Source organism: Leucoraja erinacea, chromosome 4 (genome assembly GCF_028641065.1).
Source record: "Leucoraja erinacea ecotype New England chromosome 4, Leri_hhj_1, whole genome shotgun sequence".
Taxonomy (NCBI): Eukaryota; Metazoa; Chordata; class Chondrichthyes; order Rajiformes; family Rajidae; genus Leucoraja; species Leucoraja erinaceus.
In genome coordinates, this window is record NC_073380.1 from 45,621,257 (window position 1) to 45,639,944 (window position 18,688).

General features: G+C 42.8%; 1 protein-coding gene across 2 annotated transcripts in view; it reads left to right on the forward strand.

Annotated features, from left to right (window-relative positions):
• kcnq3 (potassium voltage-gated channel, KQT-like subfamily, member 3) overlaps positions 1–18,688 on the forward strand; it is a 309,684-nt gene that overhangs the window by 207,009 nt on the left and 83,987 nt on the right. For both annotated transcript variants that reach the window (XM_055634158.1, XM_055634157.1), the window contains exons 2-5: positions 9,044–9,134; positions 13,914–14,040; positions 16,058–16,230; positions 17,491–17,631. In XM_055634158.1, the coding sequence (XP_055490133.1) occupies positions 9,044–9,134; positions 13,914–14,040; positions 16,058–16,230; positions 17,491–17,631 (532 nt within the window). The remainder of the gene's footprint in view (positions 1–9,043; positions 9,135–13,913; positions 14,041–16,057; positions 16,231–17,490; positions 17,632–18,688) is intronic.

An 18,688-nucleotide genomic window follows, 5' to 3' on the forward strand; every position in this document is an offset into this window, starting at 1 on the left:
CCAAAACCCACTACAAACAGGTTGCAAACATTCATTTACACCTGCCTTAGGAGAATTCTTAACATCTGGTGGAGAGACAAAGGAAACAATGTGGACCTGTGGAAAAGAACAAGCCAGGGGCCCATTGACTTACAAAAATGGAGTTGGATTGGACACACCCTCAGGAAACCTGCCACAAACATCACCCGGCAAGCCCTGAAATGGAACCCCCAAGGAAAAAGGAAAATAAGTCGCCCCAGGAACAGCTGGAGAAGAGGTGTCCAGACAGAAATGTCTGAGAGTGGGCTCAACTGGGGAGATCTCGAAAGAACTGCCAACAACCGAGTGAGGCGGAGGACATTTGTCAATGGCTTATGTTCCCTAGATAAGCAACGGGCTTAAGAAGTAAGAAGAAGATGTGAGTTGTGTGTGAGACACAGAGGGTTGGGAGGTAGGGGAGGTGAAGGGGGAGATGGGTTACCTGGAATTAAAAAATCATTGTACTGTAAATGAATAAATAGGATTAGTATGGATGGGCAAAAAAGTTTGCATGAATATGGTGGGCCAAAGGGCCTGTTTGTGTGCTCTACAAATGTTACTAATGAGTATTCAAAATAGGTTTTTGGGGGGGGGGAAAGATACTTAGTCCCTTTTTAAATTAAAATGTCAAATGTGCCAGAGTGAATAGAATGAATATGTATTTTTCTTTTATTAAAAAAATCATAACATAGTGGAATGTGAATCCTTCAATTGAAATGAAAGTATCCACAATTACTAATATCTGAAATCTTTGCAGCACAAGCATTTCCTCAAAGGGTCTCCTGATCATGTGACATTAGAAGGTATTATATTGTGACAACATTTCCTGCGAAAACAGCTAAAAGTAGCTATTTGTGTCATTACTGCAGGGGCAAATGTTTTTATAACTTTCAAGAGATAAGATTAACCATTTTGAAGTATACATCCCTATCTCGAAAACCACATTTATGAAATTCAGAGTGCGGGATTTTAATTAATAAACCATTCAATTTGAAAATTTCTGCATTGATTTTAGTGTTGTCGATCAGCAAGAATTGTTAGTACTCACTTAAATAAGAGGACCTATTGCCAATAACATCCTATTTCTAGTTTTAAATGCTCGTATGTGTATGCTGGAATTCATCAGCTTAGTTTAGTTTTGTTTAGTTTAGAGACAGCGGGGAAACAGTCCTTTGGGCCCACCAAGTCCGCACTGACCAGCGATCCCCGCACACTAACACTATCCTACACACACTTGGGACAATTCACATTTATACCAAGCCAATTAACCTACAAACCTGTATGTCTACGAAGTGTTGGAGGAAACAGAAGATCTAGGAGAAAATTTGCATGGTCACGGGGAGAACGTACAAACTCCTTCCAGACAGCACCCGTAGACAGGGTCGAAACCGGATCTCTGGTGCTGTAAGCATTGTAAGGCAGCAACTCTAATGCTGCGCTACCGTGCTGCCATCTTGTTTGCCGTATTATACTTAGAAACATAGAAAATAAGTGCAGGAGTAGGCCATTCAGTCCTTCAAGCCAGCACCGCCATTCAACATGATCATGGCTGATCATCCAAAATCAGTACCCTGTTGACATGCTCAATGTTATTTCTGTTGCCATATTTTGCCCCACGTGTTTGTTCACTGATAGATATAGTGCCTGCATTATTCTCTCCGATTGGTTGTTAAAGATTCCATGCCTTGGAGGAAGAGCACAGAAATAATCAGAGTGCCTTGATTAATCTTTAACACACAATGTCTTCAAAAACCGTTCATTTGACTGAAAGAATTGATTGAAAGACAGAGCGTGGTAACATGAAACCAAATCCATGCCGGCCATCAATCACCCATTCACACTGGTTCTCTCATATCCCACTTTCGCATCCACTCCCTACATATTAGGAGCAATTTACAGAGGCCAATTAACCTACAAACCCGCACATCTTTGGGATGTGGGAGGAAACTGGTGCACCTGGGTGAAACTCACGCAGTTACAGGGAGAATGTGAAGACTTCACATAGACAGCACCAGAGGTCAGGTTCGAGCCTCTATTGTAATGTTATGTAAATCTTTAATGGTGGCATTGTATGATTTCTAGGGGGGGGGGTTCAAAGAAGTCATAGCGTTGTACAACATAGCAGGAGGAGGTTTGGCCGACAGCATCCCGCTAACCATCATGTCTATCTATACTAATCTCACTCCCCTGCTTTAATTCCAAATCCCTCTATGCCCTGCTCATGCCACCACCTGTCACAATGCCTCGTAAAGGGCAGCACGGTGGCGCAGTGGTAGCCTTGCTCCCTTACAGCGAACGCAGCACCGGAGATCAGGGCTCGATCCCGACTCTGGGTGCTATCTGTACGGAATTTGTACATTCTCCGTGATCTGCGTGGGTTTTCTCCGAGATCTTCGGTTGCTTCACACACTCCAAAGACGTACTGGTTTGTAGGTTAATTGGCTTGGTAAATGTACAAAATTGTCCCTAGTGTGTGTAGGATAGTGTCAATATCAGTGGGCCGAAGGGCCTGATTCCGCGCTGCATCTCAAAACTAAACTAAACTAAATTAAATAGTGTTACTGTTTCTGCCTCCACCATCTTTGGCAGCTCATTCCAGATAACAATACTCTTTGTGTGCAACATTTTCTTCTCAGATCCCATTTGGACCTAATTCTTCTCACCTTATACATATACCCTTTAGTTTTACATCCCTCAACTAGGTATGTTGCAAAACCTACCTGAATCGTCGTTGAGAATCTGCCCCAGGCCGTGTGCGCGATTTTGGCGCTGTTTAGAGGGGGCGAGTTTAAAACGCGATTTTTACTAGGCTGTTGCAATCGAAGATGTTCAGCCTAGTAAATCATTAACAAAAAATCGCTGAAAGGCCCCGTCGCAAAAAGTATTATTAGTTTTTATGACCTTGTATAATAGTTATAGTAGTTTAAAAAACACTCTCTAAACCCGCGACCTCTCGCAGCCCCAGGGTTTTATAAAGCAAACAATTAAAGGTATGTACCTTATTTTTACATTAAAAGGGGATTCTTAAGAACCCTGTATATAAAGTTTTCTATAGCGAGTAGCTCATTTTGGGCTCTTTATATCCCGCAGTATTTTTCTGGGCATTTGAGGGCACAAATCCAGCGCAATGTGAACGTTCTAAACCAGCGCGTTCCACAGGAACCCACCGGAAAGCCGATTTAAAATGGACTTTAATTTACAGCAATTGAACACAAAATTCCTTCCATTTGGCCTATAAATTAATGTAAATGAGATTTAAAAATCATGTTTTATTGTGAATTATTTGTGAATATTATTTGGACACTTAGGCTATTTAAAAATGTTAATCATTTATTAAGAAATGGATAGATGTTTAGATCTAGTAATTGAAGTTTGAAATTAGCTACAATTGGGTAACTAACTAATTATATGCTTTAATTTCAGGTCATCCAAGTAAGATTATTTTATATTTGTTTCAGAATGGTTCAATCTATGATAACTGAAAATTTCATTCAGTTCTCTTAATTTTTAAGAAGGTTATGGGCTTTTGACTGTCCATGATCACAGCTTTTTTGTTATGTCCATAGAAAATCAATAGGGAACAAGATGCTAATTTCCGAGTATGAAAATGGCCATACCTTTTTAAATACTTGAGATATGAAAGTGAATTAGGTGTCAAATTAAACTTATTTTTATGCTTTATCTGATGGGATAAATTGCAGACTTGATTTTTTAAATCTCAAAATTTTGTAACATTGCTACCTCAACCGCAGGAAATAGACACATGTTATCTACCCTATCTATGCCTCTCACTGTTTTATGTACCTTTATCACATCAACTTACAACATCCATTTCTGCAGGGAAAACAGACCCAGCCTATGACCTCTGTCCAAGCCCCTCCAATCCAGGCAACATCCTTGTGAATCTTTTCTACACCTTCTCTAGTGTAATCATATCTTAGAGTCATAGAGTGATACGGTGTGGAAACAGGCCCAACATGTCCCAGCTAAACTAATCCCACCTACCACCATTTGGTCCATTTCCCTCCAAACCTGTCCTATCCATGTACCTGTCTAATCACATTAATCACATCTTTCCTGCAAAGCGCTGACCGGAACTGCACATAATACTTCAAGTGCAGCCTGATCAATGTTTGCACAACTGCAACATCCAAACTCTTGTTGTCAGCATCTCAGCCGATGAAGCCAAGCATGCCATATGCCTTCTTCACACCCTGTCTACATACCTGCAGTCCAGTTTTCAGGGAACTATGTACTTGCACAAGCAGGTCCTTTTGTTGAACAGCACTCCCCAAGGTCCTGCCATGTATAGTGCATATCCTGCCCTGGTTTAACTGTTCAAAATGCTTCCCTCTGCACTTGTCTAAATTAAATTCACCTTGCTAATTTTCCTAGTTAATATAAATCATTTTGTAACCTTTGAGAATTTTCTTCACTGTCCACAATACCATCAAATTTATTGTCATCTGCAAAATTACTAATCACACCATCTACAGTTGCACCCAAATCATTATGTTTTATAACAATTGAAAAAAAGTAGAGATAACATTTATAAAGTTGTTTTTTTACGGGTGTGAAAATTGGCCAGAATTGCTGAGACATAAGTTGTTCAGGTAATTCATTTAACCTGTAGTCTAAAAAGTCATAAAATATAGATGCAAGAGGGTGACTATGAAGTCCTGCTACAGGACTACGGTCTCGCTGAGTTACTCCAGCTTTCTGTGTCTATCTTCAGTGACTATGAAGAGTTTGGTGTATAAGCAATCAATAAATCACACAGAGCATTGGGTCCCTCTTGTGGTTTATATGAACATTGTTGGCAGGAATAGCTGTGATGTTGAGAAAGAGACATTAACCAGAATTGGATTCAAAAGTCATGATGATAGGAAAGTTATACATGCAGATTCATTTGTGAAGAAGTCATCAACATTTAAGCTTCCACATTACCCAGGAATTTGAATTTTAGTGGTTTAAAGGCTCTATGGTTGTCAAACTAAGTTTAAGGAAACGTTTCAATCACTTGTGTTTAAGATAACCAAGGCCGCCGATTTCAAGAGCAAGGGGCAGGTTTCATTGTCTGTCTGAAGCCATAATTTTGGATTAAATCCTGTTTCATTGAGATTTTCTTCCTCTATACACAGCCATTTTACAAGGGAGAGTGCGTAGTGAGAAGATATGGTCAATGGCATTTACAAGCTTACTGGGTGAATTATATGTCCTTACACAAATAAACCCTGAATGGAATTTTCATTTGTGTGATTATTTTTTTACAATACACATTCAATCTGGGCATCACTGTCAAAGTGTTTATGCCCAGATAAAATTGCCCTTCATTTGTGTGCCATTTCAGATTCCAATTAAAGCCAACCACATTGCCTTCGGTCTGGAATCAGATGTACCAGAACAAGTATGATTTCCTTTGAACGACATTAGTTAGTGAGAGAGATTTTTGCAAAACTCCAGAGTTTTGTGGTCACCATTACTAACCTTTTATTCTGGATGTATTTACTTCATCAGCTTATATATTGGGATTGAACTCATGTCTTTGAATCAACAATTAAGGCCTTAAAATACCAGACTAGTTATGCACTATAATTCCCATTAGGGATTCCTCACTCATTTCGCTGAATAGTTGAATAACCCCAAAGGCTCAGATAATATTGAGGTTTTCTGAAAAGCATCTTCAAGTGTAATGTGGGTCTATGTGGATTCACAGTCATACAGCATGGAAACAGTCCCTTTAGCCCAACCCGCCTATTCCTATTTAAGCTCGCCCCATTTGGATCCCCCACCTTTGGCCCATATCCCTCTCAACCTTTCCTGTCCATGCACCTGTCCAAATGTATTTTAAATGTTGTTATTCTACCTCAACCACTTCCTTGAGTAGGAAAGAACTGCAGATCGAAGATAGACGCAAAATGCTGGAGTAACTCAGCTGGACAGGCAGCATCTCTGGAGAGCAGGAATCGGTGACATTTTGGGTTCTAGACCCTTCTTCAGACTAACATCAGGGGAGTGGGTGGTAGAGATAAAATGTGTTCGGTGACAGTAAGACTGGGCAGAAAACTGGGAAGGGGGAGGAGATATGGGGACAATTGTTGCATCTCCTGCGGTAGTAGGGTAAAGTACCTGGGGAGGGGGTCTTTAGGGTGGGAAACAACGAGTTGGCCAGGGCTTTGCGGAGGAGGTCTCTGAGGAATGCGGAAAGGGGTGGAGATGTGGCTAGTGGTGGGATCTCATTGGAGGTGGTGAAAATGTCAGAGGATTATGTGCTCAACCACTTCCTTTGTACATACTACACTGTGAAAAAGTTGCCCCTCGGGTTCCTATTAAATCTTTCCTGTCCTAACCTTAAAACTATGCTCTCTAGCTTTTGATTCCCATGCATCCATCTTATCTATGCTCCTCATGATATTATCGTTTCCTATAAGGTTATTCCTCCGTGTCCTATGATCAAAGGAATAAAGTCCTAACCTGCTCAATGTCTCCCTATAACTCAGAACTCAGGCCCTCATTCTTGTAAATCTTCTTTGCACTCTTTCCAGTTTAATGTCCACTTTTCTACCTTAATGTCCACCTTCTCACTTTAAACCTTAAGCCCCTGTCCCACTTAGGTGATTTCTTTGGTGACTACAGGCGACTAGGCTGTCGCCACATGGTTTGCGGGGTGGCACCTGTATGGTCGTGAGTAGTCTCCTCAAGTCGCCTAAAGAGTCATAAAGATTTTCTGGTTGCCGCTGGATTTTGAAATCTTCAAAACTTTTCGGCGACTGTGGGCTTGACGTAGCTTGTCTTCTCCTGTCATAGATGCTGTCGTAGGTTGTCGCCAGGATGACGCAGGTTGTCGCCTGGTGACGGTGGTTGTCGCCAGATGCTGACTTCGGTGAATTCCATTGGCGACTACCTACGTCAAATAGCGACAGGTGCCGGCGACTGAATTGTCTTCAGTTGTCGCTGACAGGGTCGTTGCTTGTCGTAGCTTGTCCGGTTGGACGTAGGTTGACTTTGGTTGTCACCTGTGTGGTCGTAGGTTGTCGTAGGTGTGGTCATAGTTGGACGTCCTAATGGGTCGCCAGTTGTCCGTAGCTTACCGTAGCTTGACGTCGACTAGGTGATAGGTTGTCGTAGCTGGTCATAAAGGGGGGGTCCAGTCGCTGCTTTTTCGGTGACCTACTACGACTGTGACAGTTGCCGGCAGTTGCCGAAAAAAGCAATTAAGGCCTTTAGTTTTAGATTCCCCAACCCTGGGGAAATTAACTGTGCAATCATACCTCTCTATTGCCTTCATGGCCTATGGTGCTCACGAAACAACTTGTCACTAAACACCTCCAAGACCAAGGAGCTGATTATCGACTTCAGGAGGTCACAGAATGGGGAATACGCCCCAATCTCCATCTGCGGGGACAGTGTGGAGAGAGTGTCCAGCTTTATGTTTCTGGGCACTCACATTTCAGAGGACCTCACATGGGTGCGCTGGTCAAAAAGGCACAGCAACGACTGTTCTTCCTGAGAACGTTGAAAAGGACTGGTCTGCCCCAACAGCTGTTTACAAACTTCTATCGCTGCACGACAGAGAGCATATTAACGTATAGCATCCCTGTGTGGTATCTCAGCTGCACGGAGGCGGAGAGGAGAGCTCTTCAGCACATCGTCCACAGAGCGCAGAAGATCATTGGGACACCGCTACCAGCCTTGGAGGGCATCTACCACACGGTGCCTCAGGAAGGCCGTCAGCATCCATAAAGTCTCCTCACACCCTTGTAATGGACTGTTCGAACTACTTCCCTCTGGCAGACGTTACAAGGCATTCTACGCCCGAACCTTCATACTCAAGAACAGCTTCATTCCCAGAGCTTTAGCTGCTCTGAACCTGCCCTACTGCGTGCCCCCCACCCCCATGGGCTGTCTCCCTCGGATGGTCACGTAGCACAGACACATCTGCACTTTAGTCTGATTTGACTGTTTTACTGTTTTAATGTTCTTTTTACAAACCATGTTCTCGAGGTATTTAAATTTAAATTTTATTAGTAATTTAAGTTATGATGTCAGATGGAAGCTGCATACCCAAATCTCGTTGCACTTATGTGCAATGACAATAAAATATATTATTATGATTTTATACACCTCTTGGAGATCACCCTGTGCTCCAAGGGCTAAAGTTCCAGCTTGCCAAACCTCTTCCTATTATGCAATCTCTCGAGTCCTGGCAATTAGTGTTGTAAGTAGCTTACTGAGACATGTGCATTGAACAAAAACTGTTTACTGCAGCAGTCAAATTCAGACTGACTGAAAGGATGCACAAACAATATGCTTAAGCATATGACATGTTCTATTACCGTAGTTGCAACCCACCATCCCAAGGGACTAACTATACATAAAGCTGATCGACATACTGTACACCATGAATGTCTGAATAGGTCAGGGCAATCAATTCTGGATCCTGAGCTGCACTTTCAGTAATGAGCCTCGCCCTTTGAAAGAGCGCATTGAAAACATGCTTGCTGCACATGATTTTCTAACTAGATAAAATGAATGCATAATGTTCTGGTATCTAAGAAGCTCTGTACATGAATGTGGATTTGCAGAGTGTAGGCAGAATATTGAAGGCAATTATGTCTAAACCATAAACGCAGTGAATATGTTTCCGTACAGATCGTGTTGTTTACAAATCTTATATGGATCCATTTCACTCATTCCTGATATATGTGTACCAAATCGCAATCTGAGTTTATTTTGGTGATATAATTATCCAAAGGTCTGACTTTTGCCCCATGCACTGAAATGTATTGTACTGTACATGTTCCTTCCAATCATGATAGTCTTTTCTTTAATTATCTAAACTACTTTATTTGACTGGATATCATGCAAACAAAAGCTTTTCACTGTACCTGGATACATGACATTAATAATAATAAACTAAAATAAACTTATATATTGATTGGAAATGTTGCTACATTTTTGTTCATTGTTACTGTTATTTCTGTTTGATGCTTGTAATCAGAAATTTTTGTTTCTCACCTAACAGATTTTTGTTAGTGATCGGGTGCTTAATCCTGGCCATTCTGTCAACATTTGTTGAATATGAGACACTCTCACAAGAATGGCTCCTAATACTGGTTAAGTATAATTTAATTTTGGTCTACACTATACAGCTAGTCTTCTAGGTACCAGATTTGAGTTAATTCATTAGTTTGTGTATGTTTAAAGTCATTAGTATTTGAATTCAGAAATCTGCAAAGACTTTCCATTCCAATTGATTTGTTTTCAAGGAACCCAACTAAAATGCTCCACCATTGCTCAAATGTTTTGACTTGATTTGATCCAACATAATTTAATTGAATGGCGGAACAGTCCCGATAGGATGAATGGACTGCCTCTATTACTGAGTAATAAGATCATACAGCTTCACAGCATGGTAATAGACCCTTCGGCCCAACGCATTCATGTTGGCCAGGTTGCCCAACCGAGCTAGTCCCATTTGCCTGCATCTGCCCTATATCCTTCCAACCTTTCCTATCCTTGTATCCATCCAAGAGTCTTTTAAATGTTGCAATTGTACCCACTTCTGCCACTTCCTCTACCAGCTCATACCATGTACGCAGCTCCCTCTGTTTGAAAAAAATATCCCTCAGGTCCCCTTTAAAACTTTCTTCCCTCAAAGTAAACCTGTGCCCTCTCGTTTGAGACTTCCCTATTCTGGGGAAAAGACTGTGACTGTTCACCTTGTCTATGCCCCTCGTGATTTTATAATCCTCCATAATATCACTCCTCAGCCTCGTACACTACAAGAAAATAAGATCCAGCCTATCCAACCTCTCCTTATAACTGAACTCTTCCATGCTCGGTAACTTCCTCAAGAATCTTTTTTTCAGCTCTTTCTGCTTTTAAGGCAGCCTTCCAATAGCTGGGTGACACAGTACCACAAATGTGATCTTACCATCATCTTGTACAGATGTAACATGATGGCCCCACTCCTGTGCACAGTGCACTGACAAATAGGCAAGCATGCCACATGCCTTATTTACCACCTTGTATACCTGTTTCACACTTTAATGAAATGATGTACCTATGTACCTGCACCACTTGGTCTCTCTGGTTTGTCTTTCCAAAATGCAACAAGCTGCAATTATCTGAATTATCTCCATCTGCCATTCATCGGCCTATTGACCCAGTTGACCAATTTTACCGTGGTAATCTTCATTAAGATCATAAGATCATGTGATAGTAGAATTAGGCCATTTCGGCCCATCAAGTCTTCTCTGCCATTCAATCATGGCTGATCTATCCCTCCCTCCTAATCCCATGCTCGTGCCTTCTCCCCATAACCTCTGACACCTGTACTAATCAAGAATCTATCTATCTCTGCCTTAAATATATCCACTGACTTTGCCTCCACAGACTTCGGTGGTAAAGATTCTTAACATTCTTCACTGTGTATGCTAACACTTATTTTAATGTTACAGGATAGTTTTTTTGGTACAGGATAGAATACAATATTGCCAACCAATTCCCATTTTCTCATCAAGGAAATGGATTCAATGCTGAAGGATTGGAACATGTCTCCTTTGTTATTAAGAAGCACTTTAAGGTTTACGAAAATGATTCCAGGATTGATTGGGTTAACATATGATGAGCTTTTGGTGGCACTGGGTTTGTACTCACTGGTGTTTAGAAGGATGAGTGGGTCCTCATTGAAACATACCAAATAGTGAAAGGCCTTGATAGAGTGGATGTGGAGAGGATGTTTCTACCAGTGAGAGAGTCTAGGATCAGAGTCTATAGCCTCAGAATAAAATAATTTAGAAAGGGGATAAGGAGGCATTTCTTGTGTCAGAACTTGATGAATTTATGGAATTCATTGCCACAGAGTATGTGGAGGCCAATGTATATTTTTAAGGTGGAGATTGACAGATTCCTGATTAATATGGGGAGAAGGCTGGAGAATGGGGTTGAGGGGGAAAGATAGATCAGCCATGATGGGCCGACTGGCCTAATTTTGTTTCTGCAGTTTAGGAACTTATAATTTTGCACAATGATGACCAGAACAGAATTCGCAACCTTCATGGGGATGAGGAGGAATGCTTTCTCTAAGAAGGTTGTGAAGTTCTTTGCCCAAGTGCCCTGTTGAGGTGAAGGCTGAGACCGATAGATTTTTGTATTCCGGGGAAGTGAAGGATTGTGAGGATCCGGCAAGAAGGTGTTGAGGCTGGGATCAGATCGGTTATGGGCTTCTTGAATGATGAAGCAGGTTCAAGCACTGCATAGTCTATTTCTGCTCCTTTTTCTTAAAGTCAATCAATTAGCACATCATACATCATCTATGGAGCGAAGGAAATAGGCACCGTTTCGGGCCGAAACCCTACTTCAGTCTGAAGAAGGGTTTCGGCCCGAAACGTTGCCTATTTCCTTCGCTCCATAAATGCTGCGACACCCGCTGAGTTTCTCCAGCATTTTAATCTACCTTCAATATTCCAGCATCTGCAGATACTTCTTAAACAGCACATCGCACATCATCCATTTAGTTACGTATTTTGTTCGTCTACTTCTTTCCATACAACATCATTTGACACTCTTCCTACAAAACTCTTCTTCTTCTCCATGGGATCATTTCTTCAAACAATCTGGCCACCTGTTTGATCAGAATCTCATCAAATTCAGTTATCTGCATTGACCAACATACTGTACATCACCCTATGGATTCTATCTCTACTAACCATCTTGTTTCACATCTACACATATAAATACATGATTCCTCCTTCCTCTTCATACATCACACATCCATAACTCTACATACATTATAAATTGATCACATTCAAAATCTATATAAATCAATTGCCTCCGACTCTTCATACACTGCTATCTATTGCTGTACAAATTTAACGCATCTATCCCCTTATTACATTACACACCTAATCCTCAAACCCGATACATATACCATTCGGACCAATATACATTGCTCTTTACATTATTCATCCATTCATTCACCTAACCTTATTCATATCCAGTCAGAAGATACAAGATCTTGTATCTTGTATCTTGTATCTAGAAGAAGGTTCTCAATCCGAAACATTACCCATTTCTTCTCTCCAACGATGCTGCCTGTCCCGCTGTGTTACTTCAACATTTTGTGTCTATCTTTGATTTATTTAAAAGTCAGGACGTTTAATGATTTGGGGAGAAAGTCAATACATGTTTCTTTGTGGCTGCTGCCACCGTCCTGCTAGGTGTTAGGGATCATGCATTTGGAAGATGTTGTCAAAGATTAGTGATTAGTGATTATTTCTTGTCAGGGGTTATGGGGAGGAAGCAGGAGAATGGAGTTGAGAGGAAAAGACAGATAGGCATGATGGAATGGCGGAGTAGATTTGATGGGCCGAATGGCCTAATTCCGCTCCTGGAGCTCATGAACATATGAAGATGTGCAGTGCATCTTGTAGATGTTACACCCTACCAGCATGTTGCACCTGCACATGTTTCAGATGATTGATGAGATGCCAATTAAACTGGCTGCTATGTTCTGAATAGTGTCAAGGTTCTTGATTGTTATTCAAGCTGTCCACATTTGTGTGGAAAATATTTTACCCCATTTCTGATAGGCCTTATGGATGGTGAAAAGGCTTTGCAGCATTAAGTAGTGAGCCACTTCCTAATACCCAGAATACCCAGCCTATGACTTGCTTTTATAAGAATGATCTTTGTAGTTAGTCCAGCAAAGTTTCTGGGCTATAGTTACCACAGGCGTTTGATTGTGGACAATTTAACAATTGCAATGCCACTGAACATTAAGGGGTGATGATTAGATTCCCACTTGCTGGCAATAGTCTTAGTACTTGTGTGCAACAAATATTGCCTGTCAGGTTTCAAGCTAAGGCAGAATGTTATCTTATCATAGAGAGAGAGTCTTAGAGTCATACCGCATGGAAACAGGCCCTTCAGCCCAACTTGCCCAAGCCGACCTAGATGTCCCATCCACACTAGTCCCACCTGCCCGCGTTTGTCCCAAATCTTTCTAAACCTCTCCTATCCATGTATGTCTTGTAATAATAACATTTTGTTTAATTGGGTAAAGATTGATTCATAATTGCTTGATTGCTCATCCTTTCAACTTTATGATGAAGGGAAAAACATTGAAGCAGCTAAAGACAAGATGGGTCCTGGACACAATTCTGAGGAACTTTTGCTGTAATCATCACCAACATCACATATCTGCACCTTATGTGTTTCTCCATAACCTCAGATGATCCACCATTGGCTTTAGAATTAATGTAAAAAAAAATTGATAGTCAAACATTCAATTTCTTCTCACAGATTGGGGTTGGGATTGTTTTAACTGAAGCTCTGTTTTGCACAACTTACAATATTTAATACTTTATTGATTTTAAATATCAAAATAAACAAGGTGGGACCATGTATTTTGAAATATGTCGGTAGCCTACATGTATGATGTAGAAATAGTGTCATCGAATTTTACAGCATGGAAACAGGTCCTTTGGTCCAACTTGCCCACACCGGCCAACATGTTCCATCTACACTGATCCCACATACTTGCATTTGGCCCATACTGTATCCCTCTAAACCTGTCTTATCCATGTATCTGTCTAATTGTTTCTTAAACGTTGCGATAGTCCCTGCCATAATTACCTCCTCCAGCAGCTCGTTCCATACACCAACCATACTTGATGTGAAAATGTTACCCCTCAGATTCCTATTAAATCTTTTCCCCTTCACCTTAAACCTATGTCCTCTGGTCCTCGATTCCCCAACTCTGGGCGAGAGACCCTGTGTGTCTACCCAATCTATTCCTATCATGATCTGTTACACAAGTGTATTGATGATTTAGCGTTGATATTAAATTGTAGTACTTTGTAACAGCAGTGTGCCCTTTTTTTTAATAGGAAGCTGTTACCATTGTGGTATTTGGCTTAGAGTTTGGTCTCAGGGTCTGGGCAGCTGGCTGCTGCTGTCGATATAGAGGATGGAAAGGGCGCCTGAAGTTCATCAGAAAGCCATTATGTCTTCTAGGTCAGTAGTTGTTTTATTAACAGTCAACCAAAATTGGAAGGTTACACAGAAAAGCTGGAGAAACTCAGCGGGTGCAGCAGCATCTATGGAGCGAAGGAAATAGGCAACGTTTCGGGCCGAAACCCTTCTTCAGACTGATCAGGGGTGGGGGTGGGTGGGGACAAGAAAGGGAAAAGGAGGAGTAGCCGGAAGGCTGGAGGGTGGGAGGAGACAGCAGGGGAGCTGAGGAAGGGGAGGAGACAGCAAGGACTAACAGAATTGGGAGAAGTCGATGTTCATGCCCCCGGGGTGCAGACTCCCCAAACGGAATATGAGGTGCTGTTCCTCCAATTTCCGGTGCTGCTCGCTGTGGCCATGGAGGAGACCCAGGACAGAGAGGTCAGAGGCGGAGTGGGAGGGGGAGTTGAAGTGCTGAGCCACCGGGAGGTCAGCTAGGTTATTGCGGACCGAGCGGAGGTGTTCGGCGAAACGATCGCCCAACCTCCGCTCACCTCCGCTCGGTCCGCAATAACCTAGCTGACCTCCCGGTGGCTCAGCACTTCAACTCCCCCTCCCACTCCGCCTCTGACCTCTCTGTCCTGGGTCTCCTCCATGGCCACAGCGAGCAGCACCGGAAATTGGAGGAACAGCACCTCATATTCCGTTTGGGGAGTCTGCACCCCGGGGGCATGAACATCGACTTCTCCCAATTCTGTTAGTCCTTGCTGTCTCCTCCCCTTCCTCAGCTCCCCTGCTGTCTCCTCCCACCCTCCAGCCTTCCGGCTACTCCTCCTTTTCCCTTTCTTGTCCCCACCCACCCCCACCCCTGATCAGTCTGAAGAAGGGTTTCGGCCCGAAACGTTGCCTATTTCCTTCGCTCCATAGATGCTGCTGCACCCGCTGAGTTTCTCCAGCTTTTCTGTGTAACCTTCGATTCTCCAGCATCTGCAGTTCCCTCTTTAACAACCAAAATTGGAAACTGTCTGTTAGATATGTTAATGCAAAATTATTCTCACGATTCAAGCTTGGTCACTGTGATTGGTGATTGCTGACCCTAGCACTGAGGGGAAAGATGGTAAATGCTTGTATTTAAAGAGCTTATTATTTCATTCACATTGGGCCACTCAGTGGCAAAGTTAGTAGAGCTGCTGCCTCACAGCACCAGGGACCCAGGCTCGATCCTGACCTTGAGTGTAGTCTGTGTGGAGTTTGCACCTTCTCCTTATAACACGTGGGTTTTCGCTGAGTACTCCGGTGCCCTCCCACATCTCAGACACATGGGGGTTTATAAGTTAATTGGCCTGTTTTAAAAAAAAAATCCCCAGATATGTAGGGAGTGGACATGACTGTGAGATAACACAGAACTCATGTGAACGGGTAATCAATGGGCAGCATGGACTTGCTAGGATGAAGGGCCTGTTTCCATGAAGGGCCTGTTTCCATGCTGTACCTTGGAACAATCAACAGTGACATCAAGATTGCTGGGGTCGCCAGAATGTGAGGGAGGTTGTCAAAGTGTACATTGGGATATAGATCAGCCACAGAAATGGGTGGAGAAATGGCAGATGGAATTTGTGATTTGTGATACACGAGGTGCTGGATGAACTCAGCAGGTCAGGTGCCTCTGGAGAGGGAATGGACAGGTGACTTTTCAGGTCAGGACCTTTCTTCTGACTCAATGCTGTCACTGTGGTACAATTTAAAAAAATCCATCAACTAAATTGTGCCCATAAAACTCACTCATTAACCTGTTGCCTGAGGCATTGATACAGGAACTAATTACGGGATTGTGCTATGGGGCATTTGATGTCCATTTGAGAGCATTATAGTTGCCAACTCAGTTGAAAGATGACAACACCAACAGCCCATCTGTATTGAACTAGAATGATGCCCCAGTTCTTACGGGGCAAAACTGCACAAACTCACTGGAGAGGGACACCGTTGATGGGCAGCCACCCTTTGAAGAATCTGACTGAATTTTTGACTCTCTTAGATTCAGTCTTCCTCACACTAGAGTATTTTCCTTGTACCTTTCCAGATATCATCGTCTTGATCTGTTCCGTGGTGATTGTTGCCGTGGGGACGTTGCAGAACATCGTGGCGACATCGCTACGAAGCTTGCGATTTCTACAAATACTCCGCATGTTGCGGATGGACCGAAGGGGAGGCACTTGGAAACTCTTAGGTTCCGCAATCTGTTCACACAGCAAGGTAAGTAAGGATATACACAAAAAGCTGGAGGAAATCAGCGGGACAGGCAGCATCTCTGGAGAGAAGGAATGGGTGACGTTTTGGGTTGAGACCCTTTTTTGCGTCTGAATGCTGCCTGTCCTGCTGAGGTACTCCAGCTTTTTGTGTCTACCTTCGGTTTAAAACAGCATCTGCAGTTCCTTCCAACACAAGGTAAGTAAGGAAGTCCTTTCAGAAACAGAATAAGGCTATGTTGTTGCCTTACTGGTGAGACAGGTTAATACCCGATATTATTTATGTGTTTAGTTTTAGTTTTAGAGATACAATGCGGAAACAGGCCCTTCGGCCCACCGAGTCCGCGCCAACCAGCGATCCCCGCACATTAACACTATCCTTACCATTATGGTTACTATCATTTATTTTAACGGACCTGATTATAGCAGCTGTTTTAATTTAACATAAATTCATCCCAGAACATCATGTGATGCAACGATAACAGAGGATACAAATGAAGAGAAACTATACTTGGTATTTTGAGTAATGGAAAGTGCTGGAGGAACTCAAGGGGTCAGGGTTATGGCCTGATGGGCAGTATGGGCATTATGGAGGGGATGGGCAGTATGGAGGCAGTAGGGAGGCGATGGTCGGGCGACATTTCGAATTGGGACCTTTCTTCAGACTGAAGGGAGTAGGGGGAGAGAAAGCTGGAGGAGAGAGACTGGGATGAGACAACATTTGGCGAGTAACAGATAAAAGTGACAAAAGTTAGAGGTGAAAAGGAGACTAAAGAGTGTCAGATAAATAGAGTAGAGAATTTAGCCTCAGTGGGGTGTTCAGAAACTGTGGTTGGTGGTGACAGAGCTTGGTAGATGGTGTGTGATTTGGCCATTTGGCACTTGGACAGTGTATAGAGGTGGAGGGAGGAGAGGGAGGAGAGGGGAATTCAGCATGTGGTCCTAGAAGGAATTGGGCTGGGTGAGATTATTCCTCAGAGACGTGAGGAATGGGGGGGGGGTCACAGGAGACAGAGGTTTTGGGAAGAAGGCAGGTGTTTGAGGTTATGGGGAGAAGGCAGGAGTATGGGGTTAGCACAGAGAGATAGATCAGCCATGATTGAATGGCAGAGTAGACATGATGTCTGAATGGCCTTATTCTACTCCTATTCCTTATGACCTTATCAGAGATTGATTTGGGGGAGATTATTCTTTGAGGATGCAATCCCGACCTTGTGTGTGCTTATCCACTTGGAAACAATTAATAGTTCTCTCTCTTGTTTATCAGGAACTCATCACTGCCTGGTATATTGGTTTTCTATCGCTCATTCTAGCCTCGTTCCTCGTTTACCTGGTTGAAAAAGATGATAATCCCCGGAACAGCACTCAAGACTTCAACACCTACGCAGATGCATTGTGGTGGGGTTTGGTAAGTGTTCAGTCTGGACATTGAGAGGATATCTGGGCCTTTCTGGGACTGAAGGACATTTCTTCCCTGTCTGCAATATATTCTGGGACAACCAATCAATCAAAAATTTCCAAGCAACAAAAATAGAAAATGTTATAAATGCTCAATATGTCAACCAGCATCTGTCGGTTTAGTTTAGAGGTACAACGCGGAAACAGGCCCTTCGGCCCACCGAATCCGCGCCGACCAGTGATACCCGCACATTAGCACTGTCCCATAGACATAGAAACATAGAAACATAGAAAATAGGTGCAGGAGTAGGCCATTCGGCCCTTCGAGCCTGCACCGCCATTCAATATGATCATGGCTGATCATCCAACTCAGTATCCTGTACCTGCCTTCTCTCCATACCCCCTGATCCCTTTAGGCACAAGGGCCACATCTAAATCCCTCTTAAATATAGCCAATGAACTGGCCTCAACTACCTTCTGTGGCAGAGAATTCCAGAGATTCACCACACTCTGGGTGAAAAAATGTTTTTCTCATCTCAGTCCTAAAAGATTTCCCCTTTATCCTTAAACTGTGACCCCTTGTTCTGGACTTCTCCAACATCGGGAACAATCTTCCTGCATCTAGCCTGTCCAACCCCTTAAGAATTTTGTACGTTTTTATAAGATCCCCCCTCAATCTTCTAATTCTAGCGAGTAAAAGCCAAGTCTATCCAGTCTTTCTTCATATGAAAGTCCTGACATCCCAGGAATCAGTCTGGTAAACCTTCTCTGTACTCCCTCAATGGCAAGAATGTCCTTCCTCAGATTAGGAGACCAAAACTGTACGCAATACTCCAGGTGTGGTCTCACTAAGACCCTGTACAACTGCAGTAGAACCTCCCATTTTGGGAGGTTCTACTGCATCCCAATTCTCTACTCTATTTTTCACACAGAGAGTGGTGAATCTCTGGAATTCTCTGCCACAGAATGTAGTTGAGGCCAGTTCATTGGCTATATTTAAGAAGGGGTTAGATGTGGCCCTTGTGGCTAAAGGGATGAGGAGAAGTATTTTGAGACATTTAAAGACA